General features: G+C 51.5%; 1 protein-coding gene across 3 annotated transcripts in view; it reads right to left on the reverse strand.

Annotated features, from left to right (window-relative positions):
* Nucleotides 1-25,203, reverse strand: part of TOGARAM2 (TOG array regulator of axonemal microtubules 2) — a 69,439-nt gene that overhangs the window by 17,253 nt on the left and 26,983 nt on the right. The window contains exons 7-16 of one of the 3 annotated variants that reach the window (XM_055252670.2): nucleotides 23,491-23,537; nucleotides 20,432-20,598; nucleotides 17,715-17,865; nucleotides 17,063-17,227; nucleotides 12,744-12,894; nucleotides 11,837-11,942; nucleotides 10,653-10,888; nucleotides 8,030-8,188; nucleotides 2,024-2,141; nucleotides 1,513-1,607 (exon numbers count right to left, since the gene is read on the reverse strand). In XM_055252670.2, the coding sequence (XP_055108645.2) occupies nucleotides 1,513-1,607; nucleotides 2,024-2,141; nucleotides 8,030-8,188; nucleotides 10,653-10,888; nucleotides 11,837-11,942; nucleotides 12,744-12,894; nucleotides 17,063-17,227; nucleotides 17,715-17,865; nucleotides 20,432-20,598; nucleotides 23,491-23,537 (1,395 nt within the window). The remainder of the gene's footprint in view (nucleotides 1-1,512; nucleotides 1,608-2,023; nucleotides 2,142-8,029; nucleotides 8,189-10,652; nucleotides 10,889-11,836; nucleotides 11,943-12,743; nucleotides 12,895-17,062; nucleotides 17,228-17,714; nucleotides 17,866-20,431; nucleotides 20,599-23,490; nucleotides 23,538-25,203) is intronic. The other 2 variants (XM_055252671.2, XM_055252672.2) reach the window with 2 other exon arrangements.

Consider the following 25,203-nt stretch of genomic DNA (forward strand, 5'->3'; position numbering starts at 1 on the left):
CCCTGGGTTCAAACGATTCTCCTGCCTCAGCCTCCCAAGTAGCTCGGATTACAGGCATGTGTCACCATGCCCGGCTAATTTTTGTATGTTTAGTAGAGACAGGGTTTCAGTATGTTGGCCAGGCTGGTCTCAAACTCCTGACCTCATGATCCACCCACCTTGGCCTCCCAAAGTGCTGGAATTACAAGTGTGAGCCACTGCACCTGGCCAACTGGTGCACATTTAATGTAAGAGTGGGGAAAGACCTTGGAGGTCATCACGGCCAACCTTCTGCCTGGCTCCTATATCCTGAGCCCTGGCTGGCTAGGCTCTGCTCACACTCCCCCAGCGACTGGGGACATTATAAAAAGCCCCATTTTCTTACGCTGGGATCACATGTCCATCACAGCCCCCTACCCCTTCCAGCCAGCATGAGAACAGCTCTGGGCAGAACTACTGTCTCCCACCTTCAGCTCCAAGCCTGGGTCATTGGCTCATGCCCTACACCCAGCTCCCATCCAGCGGAGCCCACTGTCCCTCATTCTGTGATTCACTCCTGCATTCCACACTCACTGTCTACTGAGAGCCAAGAGCTGTGCTGGGCACTGAGAACTGTGAGATGAGAGCACAGCCTTTGCCGTTAGGAGCCCACAGACCAATGGAAGATAGATACATCAACGGGGCTGACAGAGGTATGACAAACAGGCCAGCCTGTCACCCTGAGGACATGAGGACACAGAGTGGTAGAGCTTCCTGGAGAAAGTGACAGGTGAGCTGAATCTTGCAGAACCAATAGACATGTTCTAGGTGTAGATGGCGCCTAGGATAAGCAAAGTCACAGCAGGGAGAGAGGATGTGGAGGGGCATGAATACCAGCTGCTCTCATGTTTTGCTTATCCCAGGTGCTGCTCTGGTCAGGCTGAGAGAGGAAGAGTGGGAGAGGAGGCAGGAAGTTACCTTTGAAGAAGTGGGCATGGGGCTTCCCTGGTGCCCTGCTAAGGAGTTCAGATGGGATCAGCCCAGGACATTGCAGAAGGGCTTCAGTTTTAAGTACAGGCATGACCATCGGACTCCTGCTTGGTTTCTAACTGCTCCCAGCACCCCCACACCCCCTCTTCCTAGTCTCTCAGTCCATGTCTTCTCATCTGCCTTAGTTCAGGCTGGGCCTCTGAACTAGTCCCAGGCTGGCCACTCTGGTGGTTAAAGGATCTGCTGGTCTAAGTGAGCAAGGAAACACTGAGCTCACACAGAGAGCCCAACCACCGATGCTAGTGGAACCCCACCCATTCAGCTGGGACTGCAGGAGCCAACTTCTACTGGCAGATGCTCCCAAGCCCAGGATTTGTCTCCCTGGGATTTGGGTTGGGGAGAACACATCCTGCAAATTCATCTATTAGTATTGCAGCCCCAGCTAGGTCTCAGCGGTACCCTAGATCCATATGTCCACCCCAGAGCCACCCCGGCCATGCACAAGCAGGATGCCTCTGTCAGAAGTCTTAGATGTGGAGCCCAGAGATACAGGAGCAGCCATACCCCTCCTTGATGGGCAGCCCGTTCTCACACACCACCAGACTCTTCAACACCTTGCGGCCTTTGGCAGAGGGAAGTTCATCATTATCTTCTATTCCCTTGAAAAATACACACAGAGCATGAGTCAAAAGGAATGGCCCTCCAGGGAACTGCCAGACATTCCAGTGGAGACATAACAATGGCAATAATCTCTTCCACCTAGGAGAGCTTCAGATGCCACAGTTGAGCCTTCCAGAGCCCTGAAAGTAGCTGGGGCAGAGATCAAGATCCCCAGTTAACAGATGAAGGCGTGGAGGCCCAGGGAGGCTCAAGGAACATAGGTAGTGTGGGGGCAGAACCAGGTGTGAGTACAGAGGACAGAAATCACATCTATCTCACCTATCAGGAGTAGTGGATGAAATCAACACCTCTGGAATCCACTCCCCACTCCCCTGACCCACTCGAAGGCTACCAGGCTCAGCACTGTCACTCCCACCCCCAAAAGGCCATGACCCACTCATGCCCCACAACTCACCTGCTGTTTAATGGCCGCCATGACCTTCTGCAAGTCGTAAGATGGGAGAGATTGCTTCAGAAATGCATCAAACTTAGTGTTCGCCATCAAGATATTCACCATCTTCCGGCCATAAAATCTGCCACAGGAGAGAGAGCAAGATAAAGAAACAGCCTCCGAAATGCAAAATAAATTTGCTTTACAGCTTTACATAATCTTCCTAATTAAAGTGAGTTTTTAATACTTTTTCTAATTACAAAAGCAATCCCCACCCAGTTAAAAAATAGATTAATAAAATAAACATAATCCATAATCCCATTACCAAGAGAAAATCCCTATTAAATTTTTACATATTTTCCTATAGTCTTTTTTCTGTGGCATTTACTTTCTAGTTGATATCAGAATGTATATACAAGTTGTATTCAGCTTTTTCACTTTATCATTCATTAATCATCTTCCCAAGTCCCTTAAAACTCTCCATAAACATCCTTTTTAACGGCTACAAAATATTCCGTTGAATGGCTATACCAAAGTGTACCCAATTTTGTTCTAATATGGGACATTTAGAAGTCCAAGAAAGGGTAAGGCGGGACAGTATAGGAGGGTGTAGTCAATCTACCTGATGAACAGTGGTGGCAGGTGAGGGAATCAAGGAGGGCTTCATAGAAGAGGTGACCTTTGTGTTGGGGCTCAACAGATAAGTAGGAGTTCACAAGTGGGGTGGGATTTGGGATACATCGGAGGAAAAGGGTTATTTAGGTCTATAACATGTCAGCAGGGGGATATGTTGGAGAATAGTGAGCAGGGGTTGGACACAGGAAGCAGACAGGCCAAAGGAGAACACAGGACCCTGTTTAGGGAGACATGAAGGAGTTAGACTTCAGTTTGCAGGCAATAGGAAGCTGAAGAATGATTCAATTTGTACATTAGTCAAAATGTCTCTAACAGCAGTGCAGAGGATGGATCGGTGGAGACAAGGCTAGGGGCCAGGAGACTTATTAGGAGGCCACCATAACAGTCCAGGAAAAAGATGGTGCAGGCCTGAAATCAGGCAGTACAGTGAGGATAAGGAAGCACAGTCAGATCCAAGAGCTGCTGAGAAGATGGAAACCACAGGATTTGGTAGCTGGTTGGAAGTGAAACAGGAAGCATCTAAAATCTTAAATCATATTTCATTCAAACCTAAGACTCCATTAATTGTAAAAGGTGCCCTTACTTTATTTTCCACTAAGGAAAATCAGAAAAATAAAAACTGGTGATTTCCATAGCCTCCAATGACACTGCCCCATGTGTGAAGGCAATCTTTCTATGTGCTGTCTCAGAAACAGAAGATAGCATTGCTTGTCGGTATTTTTCTTCCTTAGGTCAGATAAAGTTCTTAGTGATTGCTTTGCAAAAAATGTGGGACTTGGTCATTCCTTCCACAGTGAGAGTTTGCTTCATTGACATCTAATGGCTATCCACTGATGTTGCCATGCCTTTTCTCATATACAATAATGATTCATTTCAATTGCAAATAATAGTGTAATATTTCTAAGAAACTTTAAACAGATTAAACTCGATGATTCTCCAGAGAGCATCCAAAAATCTCTTCTGAAAATAAATCTAAAAGTTTACAAAGAAAGGCTCATAATGTAGTTCCTACAATGGAAAATTTAATTCAGAAATAATACTCTGAGTGACAATGACTAAGATTGTGAAGGTGCAGATAGTATAACTACATCATAAACTGGGCACAGTGGTGCACAATGGTTGTCTCAGCTACTTGGCAGGCTGAGTCAGGAGGATTACATGAGCCCAGGAGTTCAAGGCTGTAGTGTGCAATGATCACATCTGTGAATAGCCACCGCACTCCATAGTGTGGTGTGGCAACAAAGCAAGACCCCATCTCTTAAAACAACAAAAATACCTATGTCATAATCACTGCCTAGCCCAACTGAAACCCAACAGCAACTGTGAAATGCCTGTCATTGTAAGATACATGTCAATTTTAAAGATATTAAAACCAGGGAAGGATGTGTGTCTTGAAATCAATGAAGTATGGGAGTCCCCATTGTGCCTCTTGGGTGGCTCAGTAAATAACAGCCACTTTTAATGATAGAACACAGAGAGACAGACTTGGAAAGGAGGCAATGAGTTCATTTAGGGACTCTCAGCACTGCAGATGGCAGTAGGACATCAGATGATGGGTCCCATGGAGGCTTTAGAAATAGGGGACTGATGCTCGAAGAAGGGTCTGGACTGGAGGGCAAGAATTGAGAAGCCTCCAACTTTGCTGGTGGCTACAGCCACCAGAAGTAAAAGCCAGGAGAGGGAGATGAGGACTAAAGACACATTGGCAGCACCTACACTCAGGTGGCAGTCAGGGGCAGAATGGTCAGAGAGGGACAAGGAGAATCCCTGGAGTACAGTGCCATGGAAACCGGGAAGGAGAGTTCTAGGAAGGAAAAGGAAATATAGTCACCATCATCTAGCGTAAGGGACGGGTCAGAATAGAGAGGAGTAGCAGATCTGGAGAGACTTTAGACCTTGATTTCCATCCCTCTAACAACCATTTAAAACCAACAAACAAACCAAAACCTTCTACATCCTTTTTTTGTTGTTGTTGCATGGCAGAGCTACACAACACTTTATTATATACTAGATGCTCTAGTAGATGCCACACAAAGAATAGCTGTTTATAGACATTTCATCCCATTCCTCCAGTCCCCCTAAACTCACTCTTCAAAGTATTTGCCCCAAGTTTAATGGCAATGTGATTTGTAATTTTTTTTTTTTCAGACAGGGTCTCACTCTGTTGCCCAGGCGGGAATGTAATGGCCCTATTTCGGCTCACCGCAACCAGTGCCTCCTGGCCTCAAGTGATCCTCTTATCTCAGCCTCTCAAGTAGCTGGGACCACAGGCACAGGCTACCATGCCCGGCTAATATTTTGGTATTTTTTGTAGAGACAGGATTTCACTGTGTTGCCCAGGCTGATCTCAAACTCTTGGGCTTAAGACAGATCCACCTGCCTTGGGTTCCCAAAGTGCTGGAATTACAGATGTGAGCCACTGCACCTGGCCAGGCAATGTTTTGTTTGCTTGTTTTTGTTTTAATTTTTTATTTCCATAGGTTATTGGGGAACAGGTGGTGGTTGGTTCCATGAGTAAGTTCTTTAGTGGTGATTTGTGAGATTTTGGTGCACCCATCACCCGAGCAGTATACACTGAACCCTATTTGCAGTCTTTCATCCCTCACCCCCTCCCTGCTAGTTCCTCCTGAGTCCCTAAAGTCCATTATGTCATTCTTTTTTTTTTTTTTTTTTTTTTTTAAGAGTCTTGCTCTGTCGCCCAGGCTGGAGTGCAGTGGCATGATCTCGGTTCACTGGGTTCACGCCATTCTCCTGTCTCAGCCTCCCGAGTAGCTGGGACTACAGGCACCCGCCACCACGCCCGGCTAATTTTTTGTATTTTTAGTACAGACGGAGTTTCACCGTGTTAGCCAGGATGGTCTCGATCTCCTGACCTCATGATCCACCCGCCTCGGCCTCCCGAAGTGCTGGGATTACAGGTGTGAGCCACCGCGCCCGGCCCATTATGTCATTCTTATGCCTTTGCATCCTCATAGCTCAGCTCCCACTTATGAGTGACAATATACGATGTTTGGTTTTCCATTCCCGAGTTATTTCACTTAGAGTAATAGTCTCCAATCTCATCCAGGTCACTACAAATGTCATTAATTCATTCCTATTTATGGCTGAGTAGTATTCCATTGTGTGTGTGTGTGTGTGTGTGTGTGTGTATACACACATACATACATACATATCACAGTTTCTTTATCCACTCGTTGATTGATGATGCGGCATTTGGGCTGTTTTTGCATTTTTGCAACTGAGAATTGTGCTGCTATAAACATGCGTGTACAAGTATCTTTTTCATATGATGATACCCAATAGATACCCAGTAGTGGGACTGCAGGATCGAATGGTAGTTCTACCTTCACTTCTTTAAGGAATCTCCACACTGTTTTCCATAGTGGCTGTGCTAGTTTGCATTCCCACCAGCAGTGTAGAAGTGTTCCCTTTCACCACATCCATGCCAGCATCTATTATTTTTTGGTTTTTTGATTATGGCCATTCTTGCAGGAGTAAGCAAAACCTTCCACTTCTCCACTGATATTCCTCATTTCAGCAAATGGCACTATTATTCGCCATTGTTCAGGGTAAAAACTTAAGAGCATCTTCAGTTCGTCTTTGAAACCCTTACCACCTGCATCCTGTTGGCTCTGACTTCAAAACACACCTGAAGCCACCCACCACTCTCCAGTCTGAGCCTCCAGCCCCTCTTGCCTGGACTGCGGGGCAGCCATCATCTGCTGTTCCTCCTGCCTTTCTCTCTCACTACCAGTCCTGCGGCAGCCAGAGAGGCTTTGTTTTTAATTATAAAGGCTAACACGCGTGTAAAGAAACACTCAAACTCATTATTAATAAGCAGGGGGTCAAAGCACTGTAAAACAATGATGAGCTATCATTTTTACCCATTAGATGGATAAAAATTAGAAATCCAGAAATTGCCACATGTTGAGAGGCTGGGCAGGAGGGAGGCAGATGCGGATGCCAGGCAGGGCGGGGCTGCTGGAGCGCACACATGCATCTGACCCACGGTCCTGCTCCTGGGCACCTCCAAGGAGGAGCCATGCAGCACGGTTTGCAGCAGGGGAGAACGGGAGGAACCGCAGGCACTACATCCCTCAGGGAGCACCCTCAGACGTGGGTACCCTACGAGAATGTCTGGCCTGGAGCTCACCCATCCAGGGTGGGCGTGGCCTCTGGAGCCCTGACAGGTGCCACACGGTCTCCAGTTGGGGCGAGGATGGAGTGAGGGGTGGAAACCTACACACTCATCCAAACGGATGTGGTAGTAACAAGCCCTGAACTGAGGGGTGTGAGGAACTGGGCCCCAGGCCTAGCTTTTGAAGACAGTCAACCAGATCCTCTCACTCTCCTGCTTAAAATCCTCTGACACCTCCTCATACTCCTACTAAGAAAACCCTCCAATGACTTCCAATCACACACCACCCAAAATCCCAGCTCCTGACCTTGACCTAAGAGAACGTCCCTGACCTGGGCCTGCTGCCCACCCTCACCCCCACCCCTCACTCACTGTGCTCCACCAGGCTGGCGTTCCCACCCTTGGACACCAAGCTTGTTCCCATCCAGTGGCCTCTGTGACATTTCCTTTGCCTGATCCTCAAAGAGCTGGCTCCGTGTAGCCATTCAGCTCTCAACTCAGATGTCACTCTTACAAAAGGCTCTCTGAACCCTCAATCTAAAGCAGCCCCCACCCTAACTCCATCGCATTGCAGCCTCTACCTCCTGGACTCAAGAGATCCTCCCACCTCAGCCCCTCAGTAGCTGGGACTACAAGTGTGCAACACCACCCCTAGCATTTTTTTTTTTTAAGTAGAGACAGGATCTCACTATGTTGCCCAGACCGGTCTCAAACTCCTGGCCTCAAGCAATCCTCCTGCCTTGGCCTCCCAAAGTGCTGGGATTACAGGTATGAACAACCACATCTGGCCTATTTTTTCTTTATATCCCTGATATGTATCTAAAATTACCATAATTATTTATTATCTGTCTCCCTCGACTGGGAAGTAAGCTCCAAGACAACAGGGGCTTCATTTTTCTTATTCACTGCTGTGTTCATAATAACAAAGGAGTGATCATTAAGTATCTCCAGAAAAAAAGGCCTGAATGGTCTTACAGAGAACGGTGCTAGGGTGAGGCAGAAACAAGAGCAACACTCAATGGGGTAAAGGGGAAATGGAAGACCAGAAAGTGGAGGCAGGGAGTAAGGACCCCCTCCCTGAATGGGCTTGGCTTGACGGAAGGGATGGGACAAGAGCTGAAAGGAAAGGACATAGCTTCCGCCCACCTGCCTGTCCCTCTGCAGGATCCCAGGGAAGCTGAGCTGTGTGCTCCAGGCCCCTCAGGGCTGGCTGGTTGGTTGCCTTCTCTGCCCCCAGGCCCCTGGCCCTGCCCTACCTGGTGTCCTTGTTGGAGTCCTGGGCCAGCCTCACCAGGTTGTGCACCAACATGTCTGTGCTGTCTCTGGTGCCCGAGAGAAGCTTCTCAGCGCCGATCTGCTCCAGCACAGCTGAGAGGTGCTCAGCCGCGTATCTCCGGACCAAGGGGTTCCGGTGGCTGAAAGGAAATCATGGCCCGGGGGTCAGTCTCAGGATAGTGGTGTGGGAGGCCCCAGGCTGGCAAACATGGATCTACCATTGCAGACCCGTGCTTCATGCCAGCCAGGGGCTCCAAAAATACCTGTCCCCATGTGAGCCGAGGGGAATCTCTGAGGAAAGAGCACTCACTTTCTACTAATAGGGTGACAGCAACAACGGGAGAGGGAAGGAAAGTGACATGAAGCTACGCGACGTTCCCCAATACACCGTATGCATACCGTTCTTGGAAGCTTCCTGCACACATATCCTTGCTTTTGTCTAAATACTCTTCTCCATCTTCCCTCCACCTAGAAAAGTCCCACCTAACCAATGTCTCCTCTTCCTTCCTTCCCCAGCCCCACAGGCAGAATTAGACGTCCCACCCACCGCCCAAGGTAGCGCTGTCTTTGTCCCTGGGGAAGTACAGTTGCACCCTTAGGGCCCCCATCAGGCTGCCAGCTCCCTGTGGGCGGGGACCAGGTTATCTGTCTCCCTTGACTAGGAAGTAACTCCAAAACAACAGGGGCTTCATTTTTCTTTTTCACTGCTGTATCCATAATGACGAAAAGAGTGATCATTAAGTATCTCCAGAAAAAAAAGGCCTGAATGGTCTTACAGAGAACAGTACTGGGGTGAGGCAGAAACAAGAGCAACACTCGATGGGCAGAGGGGAAATGGAAGGCAAGAAAGTGGAGGCAAGGAGTAGGGACTCCTTGCTGAATGGGCTTAGCTTGATGGACGGGATGAGACAAGAGCTGAAGGACATAGCTTCCATCCACCCGCCTGTCCCTTTGCAGGATCCCACGGAAGCTGAGCTGCGTGCTCCAGACCCCTCAGGGCTGGCTGGTTGCCTTCTCTGCCCCCAGGCCCCTGGCGCTTCCCCACCTAGTGTCCTGGCTGGAGTCCTGATTCCCCCTCTGTGGCAACCCCACTGCCCTGCTGGTGCCTGACATATCCCCGGTGCTTAGCAGGAGCTTAACGCGTGTTTGCTGAACTGAACTGAGATAGGAGGGAGAAGAGGGATTCATGGGTGAGTTGGTGACCATAACAAGTGGAACCTGAGCTCTATAAGAGAAACCTGTCAGAATGGCACCTCTTTCAAAGGGCCTCTGTGTCCACACTCCATCAGAAAACACTGACCCTTTTGTCCCCTAGAGTCCCACCCCAGTGGAACACAGTGGGGGACATCAGAACTCTCCCTACTCAGCATGGTCCATGGACCAGCAGCACTGGCATCTGAACCAGAATCTGCATTTCAGCAAGATCCCAGCAGACTCAGATGCACAAGCCATGACCCTGGTTCTTGTTGAGAGTGATCAATTGCCTGTCCCCCCATGCCAGCACCTTTTATCCATTACCTCACATCTACCTCATCAGCTACTATTATCATCATCATTCTGCAGGTGAGGAAGCTGAGCCAAAGGGAGGCATCCAGAAAAAAAAAAAAAATACAATTCATTTCTCCTAAGTTAATTACAGACACAGTAAACACTCAGTGAATGTCAGGAACGGGCAGGCACCGTTCTAAGTGCGCTTTCATGAGTCAATTCAATTACCTCTTATAACAACCTCATGAGGTAGACACCATTATTATCCCCATTTTACAGATGAGTCAACTGAGACACAGAGAAGTGAAGTGACAATCAGGATGTGAACCCAGGCGATGTGGCTGGGCAGGATCTCACCCTTTGCAGTATGCTATGGTGCAATTACTAAAGGTCTCCCAGCTGGTCCAACAGGCCCCTGGGGCTACTGAGAAACCTCACGCATCAGTGTAATGATCCACTTATGGGGTGGAGAGGACTTTTGCTCTGTGGGAGAAGTGGCTTGGGAAATGCTTTTGCTTTTGCTTTTAGTGTGGGTTTTTAATGACAGGGAAAACAAATCTGCAGAAAGGCTCCAACAGGAGCCCAATACCTTCCCCTCCCCAGGAGCAGGTCCAGTGGGGCAAGCTGGAGAATGAAATTTTGCGACTTTCTCTTCTCACTGGCCCACATTTCATCAGAAAGCAACACTGCTCCTGGGGGTGGAAGGAGCTGCAGGGCCCACGCTCAGGTTGCCTCTGCAGCCCTGTCTCCCGGGGCACTCCCACAGCCACAGTGTGCTCCCCAGCCTTGGAGTGCAACAGCCCCCTCCTCTTTCAGCCAGAGCTCCCTGCATTACCCCGGCCTGGCCAATGAAAGGTGGGAGAGAAGCCCGGTGCCCAGCACAGGGAAGAAGGGGTCTTCCTCCCCCGGCTAAGTGGGAGGCACCTGCTGTGAAGTCTGAGGTGGACCCCTTCTTCACTCTGAACCTCTAGTATCCCGAGGGACCCCCTGCAGCCTCACTTGCCTGCTTCCCTCCCTCCCTGCACCCTTCCCTCCTTCTTTCACATCCCAGAGCCTCTCCCCTTGCCTTACCCTCCCTGATCTCCCCCGCCCCTCAGACAACAGGCAGCCACATACTAGACACCCGCCGAGGTGAGGACCACCAGGGAACGGGCAAGGGTCACATTCTCCACCATAGCCCTCAGAGACTGGCCGGCTGCTCTCTGGATGAAGTCGTTGGTGTCCCCCATCTTCTGCAGCAAGCAGCGGGCAATCTCCTCAGCCTCCTGGTCCATATTCTTCTTCAAGGCCTGGAAGAGGTCTCCCAAGGTGCTGATGGCCAGGCGAGACACCCTGGACCGCAGGTTGGTGACCTTGGAGAGAGGAGAGGGGCCCTCCAGGGTGCTGGACCCTGCCAAGGGCTCTGGGACGCATGGAGAATGGGCCCTGCACCACCCTCTTCCTCCACCCCCACCCTTCCCCTGACCTAGGCCTTGCCACGCTGGAAACGAAAACCCTGCAGCCACTATGAGCAAAACTGTCGCATTTCGTTATCATCTCAATTATTCATCCCATCATTATCATGACCATAGGAAATGTGTACACTCTGTCTTCAAAGCACTTTTACAAAGAATGTCTGATTTGATCTTTGCAACTACCAAGTGGGAAGTAGGTACCATGAGAAGCACAGTAGTGCTGACTGAGGCTCTAATTAACCTGGGAGAATGTAACTGTATTTTTTCTAGATGCCTCACTTTGCAGAGGAAACAGAGACCCCAGGCCACATGCAGGAAGGCAGATGTTCCCAACACAACCCAGGCCCCTGTGTGTTAACAAAACAGCGTCCTCCGTATTCATCCCCACCCCACCCACACTGGAGCCGCCCACTCCCAAGGGCAGGGCACAGCCTCCGCATGAGACCAAATGCAGCCTCCCGCCTCTCTGGACCCAGCTAGACCAAGCCCCAGAGCCATGAAAGAAACGCTTTGGGAAATATTACCACTGCCCTGGAGGTGGGGATCTGGCCCTGGACGCTCCATCCCTCCTTAGGCATTTTGAGTACAGAGGACCATGCAGGCCAACACATGGGCACGTGGGATTCTAATTGTTTCCATTCCCAAAGATTACAAACAAGGAAACCCCAGGCCTCAGTTTTCCAATCTGAGAAATGGGTGGCTACCTCCTACCTCAGTGGCTGAAGGCTGAGAAATAAGCAGGAATCTCCATGTTCCTGCAGCCACGGCCCCTCCACAGCTGCTAGCGGATGCATCGAGCAGCCGAAGTGGGGCCAAATGCACAGCACACAGTCTGGGGGGCCTCACCTCCCCAGTCACCGCCAAGCACACGTCGTGCAGCCTCCCAGTAAGGACCTCCGAGTGACAGGCTGCCAAGCGCTGGATGCTCACCAGACCCTTCTCCTTCATCTGCCTGAGAAGCAAGGCCAGGCCCTGTTGCAGGCGGGTGGAGAGGGAGGAGCCCCACCCCTCTGCAGACTAGGGGCCCCACATCACACACCATCACGGTCCACCCTCACCCACAGCAGGGTGCCATTCCATGGCCTCAGAGCAGGGTTTCCTGGGGTAACACCCTGGCCTGGAATCCTAACCACTCAGTAAATCCAGTTTTATGTGGCCTCTGGCTGGCCCTCAGCTCTGACAGTGCTGTATGGAAGCCCACCCCCCACCCCCACCCCAGGACCTGTCTGGGTCCTTGACACAAAGCCAACACCTTCAATAAAAGGCACTTGAACAGGGAGGACTGAAGGCAGGGAGGGCTTCTCACAAATGTTCTAGAGCCCGAGGCATTGCTTTGCTCATGACCACGGTCCTGCACGGTCCTGCGTCCCCACAGTGGGAGGAGCACTCGGAGCAGATACAATTTCATTCAGAGAAATAAAGGGCTGCGGCCTTTCCTGGGCCCCATGGTGTGGAATCAAATGCATCCTTGCCATGCCTGGCTTTGGTACACCACAGAGCCAAGCATAGGCTGCTTGGAGGGTCCCAGGGCACACACATAAAGCCAGGAACACTACACACTCATGCACACACGCACGTAAACACACACACATATCTATATGCATGCACACAGTCCTCCCTCCAAACTGGCTTTTACGCTCCATGGTGCTGGAACCCCAGAGTGGGAGAGGAGGGAAGTTGAGGGGCAGAAGCTATTCTGCAACAGCCCCTGCTTCTGGCCAGAACACAGCACATGGGGGAGGCATCTCCTCACCAGTCACCGCTGTTGAGGCACTGGAGTGCATCCCTCAGCCCCAGCTCCGGATTCGAGAAAGGCCTCAACTCCTTACAGGCTCTAAGATCCATCTCCTCCTCTTCTTCCCATTCAGGAGACCCCACCGTGAGCACCGCAGGTAATGAGTTAGCTGCATTCACAAGAAAGAAACAGCAGGCTTCACGCAGCAGGACAGGCAAGAGCCCAAGTGGCCGCTCCTGCCACCGCTCACCATGGGAGGCCGTGCCACCACCCTGAGCCCACCTAACAGGGAGGGTGTACAAGGGGAAGTGCCTGGTGAGGCTAAGAACCCAATGCCTGGGCCTCCCTCCCCAGGAGCCATGAAGACCTCCTAACTCTACCTTTGGTTGACTTTTCCCCTTCCTGCCCTTGCCAATGCAATTCTTATAAACAGACTTGTGATAAGCCACATGATGTCATGGGACAAAACCCCCCAGTCAGGGGGACACCTCCAAACCTGCCCCATCTGTGGTGGGGTGGGGCCCCGAGTCATCAACCTACTCACTTTGGTGGCGGTCTAACCTCATTCCCAACCAGAGGCCCGTGTGGTCAGTGCCTCCTCCTTCCCTCCTGCTATCCAGCCTTTTGTGAGGTTGCCCACGAGCAGGGAAGGCTCCAAAAGCAGATGGCTGGAGGAAGGCAATGTAGCTAACTGGCACCCACACGGTCTAGACACAGCCACACACGCAGGGACCCACAACAAACAGGTTGTCGTGTTTTTCTAGGCTCTCTTTCCCAGGTGACAGATGCTGAAATCATAAACTCCTAGGACAGGAAGGAATCTTACAGGGCCTCTGTCTAGCCAAATGCCCTGATCACACGGTTGAGGTCTCAGAGGCCCAGAGAGGGTGGGGGACCCTCCACAGCCCCTCAGCTCCTCTGTCAGCACAGCCAGGACAAGAAGGTCCCCCTCCCAGTCCAGAGCTCTCACTACCATATCTTCCTTCCTGGCGAGTTTTCTCCCAAGCTTCACCTCCACCGGGATGATTTTCATCACAGTACATCTGGAGGTCCTAGGCAAGTCTGAGTGGAGAGGAAGCCCTTTACTGAAAGTGGAGGCACAGTCGGGCATAGTGGCTCACACCTGTAATCCCAGCACTTTGGGATGCCAAGGCGGGTGGATCACCTGAGGTCAGGAGTTCAAGTTCACCTGCCCAACATGGTGAAACCCTGTCTCTACTAAAAATAAAAAAATTAGCTGGACATAGTGGTACATGCCTGTAATCCCAGATACTCGGGAGGCTGAGGCAGGAGAATCGCTTGAACTCAGGAAGTGTAGGTTGCAGTGAGCCAAGATCGTGTCACTGCACTCCAGCCTGGGCGACAGAGTGAGACTCAGTCTCGGGGATTTAAAAAAAAAAAAAAAGCGGAGACACAAAGCCCCCACTCTGGGACTCTCTTTTCAGCACTGCCCTTGGCATGTGGAACAGTCTCTTAATCAGTTATTTCAGTCACTCTCTGAAAGGCAGGAGGTAACATCCAACCTCCCCGTCCTTCCCTGGGCAGCACGGACGTGAATGACATGCCGTCTGCAATGCTCTCAAAAAGAGGCTCAGTCTTCTGGAGTGAGCAATACAGCCTCCTGCCCTGCTGCCCCCCTTCCTCGCCTTCACCGCACCCTGCAGGGGCATTTAGCATCCACTGGATTTAAAAACAAACCCACAAAAGGCACTGGCAGGGGGATTCCAGCCTCCAGTGTCTTGAGGGCTTGTGTGGCCTCCCCCTTTGCCCTACCTCTGACAGCTTTCCAGTCATGTTCATATTTGTGCCTTCTGGTTCAGTCATTTCTATTTTTCACACACACAACAGAAGAAGTTGAACAGATCCTGAGCTGAGCTCACCTAAACCAACCCAGTCTCCCAAGAAAGGCCAGCTCCTTGTTGGAAACAGTGAGTTCCTCTTCAAAGGTCCCGCTTGTCCTCTATTTTCAAAGCTTAACTTCCTTGCCTCCTTGCCTCCTTGCCCCTAGTTACAGTAAACAACTTCCGAGCCGCTCCCAATCTGTAACCCACATCAGTTGCCAATCTGTAACAACCCACATCTGTTCCTTATTTGACGCCCTTAGTTCCAAAACTGCTCTTCCCGCTGCTGGAGCCCCCACCCCTGCTCCATTTGAAGTAGCCAGTCGGATCAGCTTAGATTGTGCTGTCCAACCCCAGGCAATGGGGACCGGACACAGTAGTAGGGCCTGACTGCGTTAGGGATAAAAACCCCTTCCCTCCTTTGTTGGGTATGCTCTCACAGTGACCAGAAGAATGAGCAGCAGCCTTCTGCAGAAGTAAATTTGCCTCGCTGAGAACTCCTTTATTTGAGTGCTCACTCTCTTTGTGACTCCTAGCTCTTATTTCCAACACCCTCACAGGACATATTAGGAGAATCAGGAGGACAAGCAGGTTTATAATCCTGAAATACTATCATTTCCAGCCAGACTAAAAACCCAAACTATAAAGCAAATTAAGGGATTCTTTGTTCACGGTGAGGAGAGAGGAAGAAGAGGAGGATTCAAATGCAGCTTCCAGGATGGTTGTAAGAGTAGAATGTTGGCTTTTTTTCCTAACTCCAACAACCTAACCTACTTGATTTTATTTCTACCTACCCGCTCACCCGCCAAACATAAACAGTTCAAATAAAGAGGGGCAACAGACTATCCTGGGTCAAGCATCACTAGCCAGTCTCAGTCTAGTGATCTTTAGATGGTGGTACTATGGGGCACCATGACCTTGAGTGACCTTGGGTGGCCTTTACATCACTAGGTCTCAGTTCTGCTGCTATAAAATGAGTGGGTTGGCCAGGCATGGTGGCTCACATCCGTAATCCCAGCACTTTGGGAGGCTGAGGTGGGTGAATCACTTGAGGTCGAGAGTTCGAGACCAGCCTAGCCAATATGGTGAAACCCCATCTCTACTAAAATACAAAAATTAATCAGGCCATGGTGGCATGCACCCAGCTACTCAGGAGGCTGAGGCAAGATCACTTGAACCCAGGAGGCAGAGGTTGCAGTGAGCAGAAATCGCAATACTGCACTCCAGCCTGGGCAACAGAGTGAGACTCTGTCTTAAAAAAAAAAAAAGAGTTGGTCGGGTTATATACATCAACAATTCTCAGTATCAATCACATAATTCAATTACCACTTTCATGATTTTTGCCATATCTCTCAATAGCCTGTCCTTTCATTTTCATTGTACTTTTCTTGAAATCACAAAAGAATTTCAAATCCTAAAGAATTTAACTTTAAAGGGAACTTTCTGTCACTACCATAAACTAACATTGTTTGTCATAGAATATGATAAATATTTACAATGAAAGTAAAACAATGTTAAAAACTCTAGCTAAAAAATGTGCAGGCAGCTTCTGTCTTTGAGCCTGAAAGAGGATCTCCTTGTTTAAAAAGAGAGGTGCCACCATGATTGTAAGTTTCCTGAGGCCTCCCCAGCAGCAGAAGCAACTATGGTTCCTGTACAGCCTGTGGAACTATGAACCAATTAAACCTCTTTTCTTTATAAAAAATAATAAAATAAAAATAAAAAGAGAGGTGCTAAAGACTAGCACCAAATTCAGACTTTCTACTCAAGACAATTGAAAGGATAGAAAGAGAATTGCAAAGGGAGATGAGTTGGCATTATTTATAGCATGGAAATTATGCTCTAGTCTATGATCATTTACCATCACATCCCACACATAAAGAAACTCCGAACCAAGCTGACTGTTTTTAAGTTTTTTTCAGTAGCAAAATCTTTCCAAATGAAATCTCACATGAATGCCCAGTATACAAAAAAAAGAGGCAAAATAGAAGCTCCTCTGGTAGAATGGGGACAGAGCGTCCCTATGTCCCAGGCACGATTCCTGAGGTGCCCTGGTAGAAGCTCTGGACCCTCTGATTCCCGTTTGTAGCCAGTGCTGTCCAGCCCTGACATTTTATGAAGCAACAGGAAAGAAACCGAGGTCTTCCCCAATTCTCTCATCCTCTTTCTGCTGTTTGCAGCTGCTTGCTTGGGTGCTGTTGTCTAGTGTCTTTGGCCCTGGTGCACTGGTCACTCCTCTAGGACATGTCACACAGGCTGGGCACATCACAACTCCAGTTGTGACATCCTAGGTCCCAAGCCCAGCCCATAGACAATGATGAGTCCCTGACACTGTTTCTCTCTCTGGCAAGGCAACCACCACCCCAGGCTGCCTCCTGGTCTAACATGGACAAGGGGCGGAAGCAAAGCCACTGAGGTCATCTTTGCCATGCCTCAGGGCATCCCGAGGCAGCATGGGCAGAGGGACACGTGTGCCTGCCAGTCGGGCCTGCCTACCCGAGGCGTGGCGGGCAAAGCGGGTCTCCTGCTGGCTGACGGGGATGCTGGGCAGGGAGGCCCGGCTGGCCCACTTCCTCAGGATGACGCCGACATCGTTTCTGCGTGGGCCGCTCAGCCTAGTGGGCACAGACAGGGTCCCGCTGCCCCGGAGCGGAAGGAGGCCTGTGGACACAGAGAAAGTCCTAGGACTAGGCAGGTCTGTTTTCCCCTGGCCTCAATGTCCTCCTTTGAAAATGGGCCCATGGCTGGCCACAGTAGCCCATGCCAGTACCCCCAACATGTTGGGAGGCCGAGGTAGGAGGATGGCTTGAGGACAGGAGTTCAAGACCAGCTTGGGCAACATAGAGAGATGCCCATCTCTACAGAAAATTTAAAAGAAATTAGCCAGGCATGGTAGCACACGTCTGTATTTCCCACTACTTGGGAGGCTGAGGCAGGAGGATCCCTTGAGCCCAAGAGTTTGAGGCTGGGGTGAGCTGTGATTGTGTCACTGCCCTTTAGTCTGGGGCACAGAGCAAGGCCCCATCTCTAAATAAATACATAAATAATAATAAAAACTTTAAAAAAGAAAATGGGCTCATCAGCAGGCTATGAGAGAGTGGACTCCGCTCCCCAAGGCTGAGCAAATCCCACACCAGGCACCTAGTACCTTCCTTCATGAAGGCTCTCCGGGAGCCCAGGCCCTGGGGAGTGAGCTCCTGCCCTGTCCTGGGCTCCTCCGGCCTCCGGAGCAGCTCCATCTCCTTCATCTGCTTCAGCCGCATCTTCTCCCGGGCAGACTTGGAGATAGTGACTTGGATCTGGCACAAGGTCAAGGCAAACTCTATTAACCTCCATTCATTCAATCATCAACATTCAATCATCAGAAATGTTTCTCTTGTGTGCCAATTGCTGTCCTGGAAGTGAACAAAAAAGACAAACTCCTTGCACCTTAAGAGCTTCGAGGTGTGGGGGAGAGACAATAAACAGACCGAATGCTGATATCAGGCAGTATGTGCTGAAAAAAAAGTAAGGAGAGAGAGATGATAGTGGCTTTTAGCCTAGAAGGTCCTCGAGGAGGTGAAGCTTAAGTGGAGACAGAAATAAAGGAAGGAGACCAGCCCCACAGATTTCTAGGAGAGAAGTGTTTGAAACAGAGGGAGGGAGTGCAAAAGCTCTGAAGCCGGGTGTGCTTGGCTGGTTGGGGACAGTCAGGGGGTGGACACTGGCTGAGCTCTCTGAGTCAGAGAAGTGACAGGACACAAGATCGGGCAGGGGGCAGGATCCACATCACGTGGGCCAAGGAAAGGACTGGGCTTCTCCTCTGAAGGACACAGGAAGCCGTTTAAGGTTTTGAGCAGAGGAGTGACATGATCTGACTTCCACTGGTGGGGGCTGTCTCTAAGTGTTGTTTTTTATAACTTTTTATTTTGAAATAGTTTAAGACGCAAGAACAACTTGTAAGTTGTCAAAATAGAACCAAGACTTCCTGTGTTCCCTTCACCCTTCCCAAATGATAATATCCTCCACATCCACAGAACGTTCTAACTTCCATTTCTCTAAGGCTCATGCCAGCTGCTGCACGGGAAGGGTCTGGAGCTAGCCTCACACTGGAAGCAGGAAGTGTTTTGGAGGCAGCTGAACATCCAATCAAGAGGTGGTAGGGTTTGGACGGCAATGGGGATGGTGGGGTGGGCAGATTCTGGACATGCCTCTAAGTTGGAGCTCACTCTCTTCGCGAGAGACGAAGAGAGGAGCCAAGGATGCCCGAGGTGGTTGACCTGAGCCACTGGAAGGCTGGAGCTGAGTGGGTCCCTGGGGAGAGAGGAGGTTTTGTGAGGTGAGTGTTCAAGGGTTGAGTTTTAGACACAGTCAGTTGGAAGTATAATTAGGCACTTAAGCAGAGATATTGAGTAGCAGCTAAATATGTTAGTCTGGAGGTCAAGGGAAGGTCTAGGCTGGCGAGGGAGGTGTGGGAGTCCTCAGCATAGAGATGGTACTTAATGTCTGGACTGGGTGAGGACCTAGCGGGTCAGTATAAATAGACGAGAGGCCAGAGGGCTGAGCGCTGGGGGAGTTCCAGCATCCAGAGGCAGGGGAGATGAGGAGGAGGCAGCCAAGAAGGGCTGGGAAGGAACTGCCTTTCACGTAGGCAGGACCAAAAAAGAGCCACCCCTCGCCCTTATCCCTGGCTGGAGAATTCAAGGATGAGACACAAGTCGTGTCAAAAGCTATGATGGATGGGGTCAAGGTAGACGAGGACTAACCGTGGCTGCATTTGGGAAGATGAAGGTCACTGGCGACTCCAATGTGGGCAGTTTCAGTGGGGAGTGTGGACTAACGCCTGTCAGGAGTGGACTCAGGAGAGAAGAGAGACGCAGCAATCATTTTGTCTTGGTTTTGTTCCGCTTTCTTAAAATGAAAGCGGCAACAGAGAGCTAACATGCTGATAGCAATGATCCCGTTTCAAGGAGAATATTGTTGATGCCAGAGAGGGAACAAGTGTGGGAACTGAAGGATTAGCTGGATTGAGCAGAACAGCAGGAGAGGGTGGTGAGCCAATGGGATGCTTGAAATTGAGACCATGGTGGGGGGACACACTTTAGAATGCCAAGGCCTACGATGTGGCCACGGGAGGGAGCGCAGAAGTGGGATGGAGGATGAGCTCGTTTCGCTGCATTGAATCATTGTTTGTGTTTCACGTTCTGTGGCCCTCTCTACAATGGGAGGGCTGTGGTGCTGATTTAACACAGTCACCCAGTCTCTAACAGAGAATATGCACCCGGGAGGCCTTCAAGATATGCTTCTTGACCTGGAATGTTCTGTTTCAAAGAATGAGCACAGGCTCCTCACTACAGTGACTCCCCAAGCTTCACTAAATTCCTTCCAACCAGGGAAGAGACCACCTTCCAAGATCACCTGAGAAGCGTGAGGTATTCACCAGTCCGTGGAGCACAGCCCGTGGCTGATCAGCCCTAAGTCAGCTGCCTCTCATTTGCTATCTTGGGTGTTAGTTCAAACCACGCAGCCCAGTTCACCTAAGGCTTCCTGCTCTCTCTCCCCCACATCCAGCTTCCTCCTGAGCCCTGTGCAACCTCCCCGTCCTCCTTCCTTCCTCTCTCCTACCCCTCAGCAACCCTCTGTAGTCTTCCCTGCGCCTAGTTCCCCACCCCACTTCCGACCCCCATCCTTTCTCTTCCTTTCTTCAGCCCTCACCCCAACCCCGTCTGCAGGTTCTGGCCTTTAGTACTTGGGTGGCTGCCTCGGGCTCTCCTTGCTCTGCTCTGTGGCTGGTCCCACTCTTGAATACTTCAGACGCTTGCTTGCCTTCATGCAGCCTGCGGTCCACTCCAGCCCCACTTCCTCCTCCTCCCGCTCCCCAGGTACCTTGGTGCCGATCTCCTTCTGGTCCTCTTCTTTCAGCAGAGGGCAGGCTTCTTTGGCATGGTCGAAGGAGAAGGCTGTCAGCATGGGAGCAGACTGAGAAAAAGGCAGGGCAGGCTTCTTGGCAGTGGCAGGCCTGTCTCTGATGGGTGAGGCCAAAGGTTTTGGCTCTGAGGGGTTGAGAACAGGGGTGGAACTGAAGACACCCAGGTCACTCCTGAGCTCACTGACCCTGCGGCTGGCTCAACTCTACTGCTAAGCCCCACACCCTCAATTCTTCCTCAATGGAGCAAGACCTGAGTTAGGTTTACTGTACAGGGCAGCACTGGCAGGCATGAGGCAGACTACCTGTGGACCAGCATCACCCTTCATTCGTTCATTCACTGCACACTTTATTCCAAGATAGGTGCGGGCGTGGGGAGGCTGGGCGGGAAACAAGGCCAGATGTGTTATCCAGGAGATGTAAGACATTTCCTGAGAATATAAGTAAGTGTATCTGTCCTGGGAGGTATGTACGGCAGGAAAAGAAAAAGCAGAATAGGCCCACCCATGCTTTCATATGACCATGGGCTTGCCTGAAAGCATGACGCAGCAGGAAAGGGCAGAGTTGCCAGGACCAGAGGTCTAACACTAGTCCAGTCTCATTTCACAGATGGAAAAGCTGAGAGCCAGTGTGATGGTTAATATTAGGTGCCATCTGGATTGGATGCCTACATAGCTGGTCAAGTATTGTTTCTGGGTGTGTCTGTGAAGGTGTTGCCAGAGGAGATTGACCTTTGAGTCAGTGGACTGGGAGAGGAAGACCCACCTTCAGTGTGGGTGGGCACCATCAAATCAGCGGCTAGCTGCCATCACAGCTAGAACAAAGCAGGTGGAAGAAGGTGGGGTCACTATGCTTGTCGGGTCTTCTGGCTGCCTGCTTTCTCCCCTGCTAGACGCTTCCTGCTACTCCTCCTGCCCTTGAACATCAGACTCCAGGTTCTTTGGCCTTTGGACTCTGGGACTTGCACCAGTGGCTCGCCAGGGGCTCTCAGACTTTTGGTCACAGACTGAAGGCTGCACTGTCGGCATCCCTGGTTTGAGGCTTTCGAACTTGGACTGAGCCACTACCAGCCTCTCTCTCCTCCAGCTTGCAGATTGCCTCTCGTGGGGCTTCACCTTGTAATCGTGTGAGCCAATTCTCCCTAATAAACTCCTTTATATACAGACATATATCCTACTAGTTCTGTCCCTCTGGAGAACCCTGACTAATACAGCCAGTAACCTTCGAATGCTCTTGGGATGGATAAAATACCCATTCACTTCCACTTGATGGCATCAAATCCACAGTATTGCTTTGTCATTCATATTTTCTCCATCAGCAGATTTTAAAGGTATATTTCTCATTATGAAGGCAGGGCTCAAACAGGTTCATTCATTTTCTGCCACCCACAGGGTTTGGAGCTCACCGTCCTTGGGTGAACCTGCAAGTCAGGGGTCTGCTGAGATGGGGCCACCAGCTGAGGCTGCCTGAGGCTGGAAAAGGCATCTTACGTCTGGGGCCCGTGCAGAGCTCCCAGGTCACCCAGGTCCTCTGCCCAGCCCATGTCTTCTGCAAAGGATTCCTCTGCTTGGTGCAGGGAGAAGGATCAAGGGCCAAGGGGGAAGAGGGGCTTTGAAGCCTCATCTGCCCAGAGGTAAGAGGCAGGGCAGAAGGCACATGTGGTAGGCACCACCTGGCCAGGGCAAGGACTGCAGGAATGCCACAGATGTGGGGAAGCCCCCAGCTTCAGACAAGACCCTGTGAGCCCCTACCATGTGCTAGGCATGTTGCACACAGAGGGCAGTGTCAGCCCAGCTGCCAGCTGGAGGGCAGAGAGCCCTTTGAGGACTTAACTATTTTGTATGTCACTTCTTCACCTGCACCCCAAAGGGATGCCCTGGAAAGCCTTGTCTGAGCAGCCTGCCCCTGCCACAGGCCCCTGGTGACCTGGTTCTCAAGCAGCAAGCTGGAGAGCCAGGGGAGGAAGTGGTTACTGACTGGTGTCTCCTGGCCCAACCCCCACACCAGCATCCTCCAGGTTAGCTCTTAAGGTCACTCAGGGTGCCAGTGCATTTCGCCACAGACTGCCTGAGCTCACCCTGCTGTAGCCTGGCCCAGGAGCAGGGGAGAAGCAGCTGCCACAGAGGTTTCTGTGCCAGGCCCAGCTTTGTGTCTTGATCCCAGGGCCTCTTGTGCAACAGCCACCCCCCTTCGCCAACTGCCCCACCAGCTGAGCTGATTAGCAGAGTGACCTGCCAGGAAGCTGGTCCTGGGGAGGCCATCCCTCCTGCCGGGCAGCAGAGCGGCTGCCTCCAACTCCTCTCCACCATGGCCTGGGCTCAGGGTGTTCTGCTCCCCAGCCCTGCAGCAGAGGCTCAGCTTCCATCCACCTGTCCCACCTCCCCATAGAGTTCAATCCAGGAGTGATCCCTCCTCCCTCTTTAAAGGCCTCCTACCCTGCCCTGTCCCCTCTCCTCACCTCAATCCTCTGCTGGCCCTATTCCCTGATAGCTAAAGCTCCTGGGGCCGGCTGGCTGAGGTTTGTCGGCTCTGGTTTACCCTCTCATTCTCTAGATGAGGAATACTCTCTCTACTTGCTTAACACATTGCAAGGGGCAGCTGCTTGATGTGTCAAGACCCCAGCTTTGGAGCCATGGAAACTTGAGTGCAAGCCTGACTGGGCTCAGCGACCAGGGAGAACATCCTGCTCACAGAGCCTTCATGTGCCAGCTCGTCCGTCACACGGGGCCAGCCTCGTCTCTCTTATCCAGGCCGTGGCAAGCCGCACAAGCTGGTGTACGTTAACACACCTGACGTACCAGAGCAGGTGCCAATAAATGTCACTTCTCTTCCACACCTTGCCCGGGCCCGCTGCCACCCTCCAGTTAGACCTCTGGTGACTTCAGCTTCCTGCTGTGAAATGAAGGGCCCAGACACAAGAGCTCTCAGATCTCCTCTGGCCCTAATTCTGTTTCCATGACCCAGCCCAGGAATGCAGAGAGTCAAATAACAAAGGGAGGTGTGCATGGAAGATACGTACCCAGAGATGCAGGGGTCTTCTCCTGAGGCCCACTCTCCCGAGCCAATCTTAAAAGAATGGGGGAGAGAAAAGCATCACGAGGGACGGCCAGCCAGAGACACTGCTGGGGGAACCCAGGGTGGCTCCAGGATGGGGCAATGACCGAGATGGGGGACAGAGAGGAGGGCACTGTTATCCCTGCAGAGGCTCTTGGCCCAGGATTCAAGCTGCAGGAGACACAGCTCCCTCTGCAAACACAAGAGCAGGCTGACCACCAGGCCAGGTTCAGCCCCATTTCCTGGCAGTGCAGCTCACCCATTCCCCAGGAGGCCGACACCCACACAGAAACTGCTGGCTTAAAGGAAGCCCCCACCCTCCCGCTGCACTGCTTGGGCCTGTGGAGCTGAGAGCAGCTGCAGCAGACAAGGGTAAACTGCCTCCCAGCTCAAGACAGCACCAAGCTCAAGTTCTCCAAGCTGAGCCAACCCCGTGAGAGCTCAGTGACCCCTAAATAGTCCCACTCCTCATGATTGTAATCCTCATCCCCCCATATCCCATCCCCCAGGGCCTGGGGGGCGGGGTTGATCCCCTTTGCTGTGACAGGAAGTCACCACTGTTTTATACCAGAAGCTCAATCCCAATTACCCCCAGGAAGGGAAGACAGTGGCATCCCTGGCACTGGTTTTAATTGTAATTTCTTAAGTTGGAAGCACCATTTACTTATTCAACAGATATTTACTGAAGACCTACTATGTGTCAAGCACTATTCTAGACACTGGGAATGGGGCATCAATAAGACATGACACTCCCTGCCTTCCAGGAGCTCAGGTTCCCATGGAGACCAGCCCTGCAGTGTCCCACATGGCTTTCCCTTCTCAGTGGACATCAGGACCACTGGGGGGCTGACATCACCCACTGGGGGGGCTGACAGAGTAACAAGCCACAGCAACAGGACAGGAACACAATATCCCATGCTCTGGCCTCAGAGGATCACAGTCCAGGCCGGGCTGGAGGAGGGGCGGTAGGACAGCCCACCTCAGTGCCTGCCTGGATCCAGGGGAACCCTGATCCTTGGGGACTGTGTAGGTCAGAGGACCCGGGGTCCACGGGAGGAGCGGATCTTCAACCTGGGCCTAGATCAGCCGGGATTCGCCATTGCTCCCAGGGCCAGGCCCAGCCTCCTGGGTCTGGACCCACAGGGAGGGATTGTGTGGGCTGGAGATAGTAAGCGAATGCCCCAGGACACCCCTGACCTGGGGAGCTCACCCCCTAGGCCTTTGCCATTGTAACCTACCACTGCCCAACCTCTGCCCAACGGCACTAACAGGATTGGAGGCGGGCAGGGAAGGGAAGTGGACTATCAAAGTCCACACAGTTGCCCTTGGCTTCTATGAGCTCATGGAGGTCCCAGGCTGCCTGAGGTGAGCACAGGATGCCAAAAACCCCGATGCTGCCCCCTTCTCCAAGGCCCTGCCTCATCCTGCTCATGCCTCGGCTCTGCTCCTGGGGCCCTGAGCTGCAGCCTCCCCCCCTCCGCCCCCCCCAACACACACACACACACACACACACACACCTGCTCTGAGCAAGGGATTTGGCCTCAGAGGACTTGGCTCAGCTTCTCTTAAGCTGTGGACCTTGGGAAGCCTCGTGCCCTCCCCTTCTCTAGAGACCCCACAGCAGAAAGGACTAAGGCCAAGGCAGGCCACGCTGATCAGGGCCCCTGCCTTCCTGCAC

Source organism: Symphalangus syndactylus, chromosome 18, assembly GCF_028878055.3.
Source record: "Symphalangus syndactylus isolate Jambi chromosome 18, NHGRI_mSymSyn1-v2.1_pri, whole genome shotgun sequence".
Classification (NCBI taxonomy): Eukaryota; Metazoa; Chordata; class Mammalia; order Primates; family Hylobatidae; genus Symphalangus; species Symphalangus syndactylus.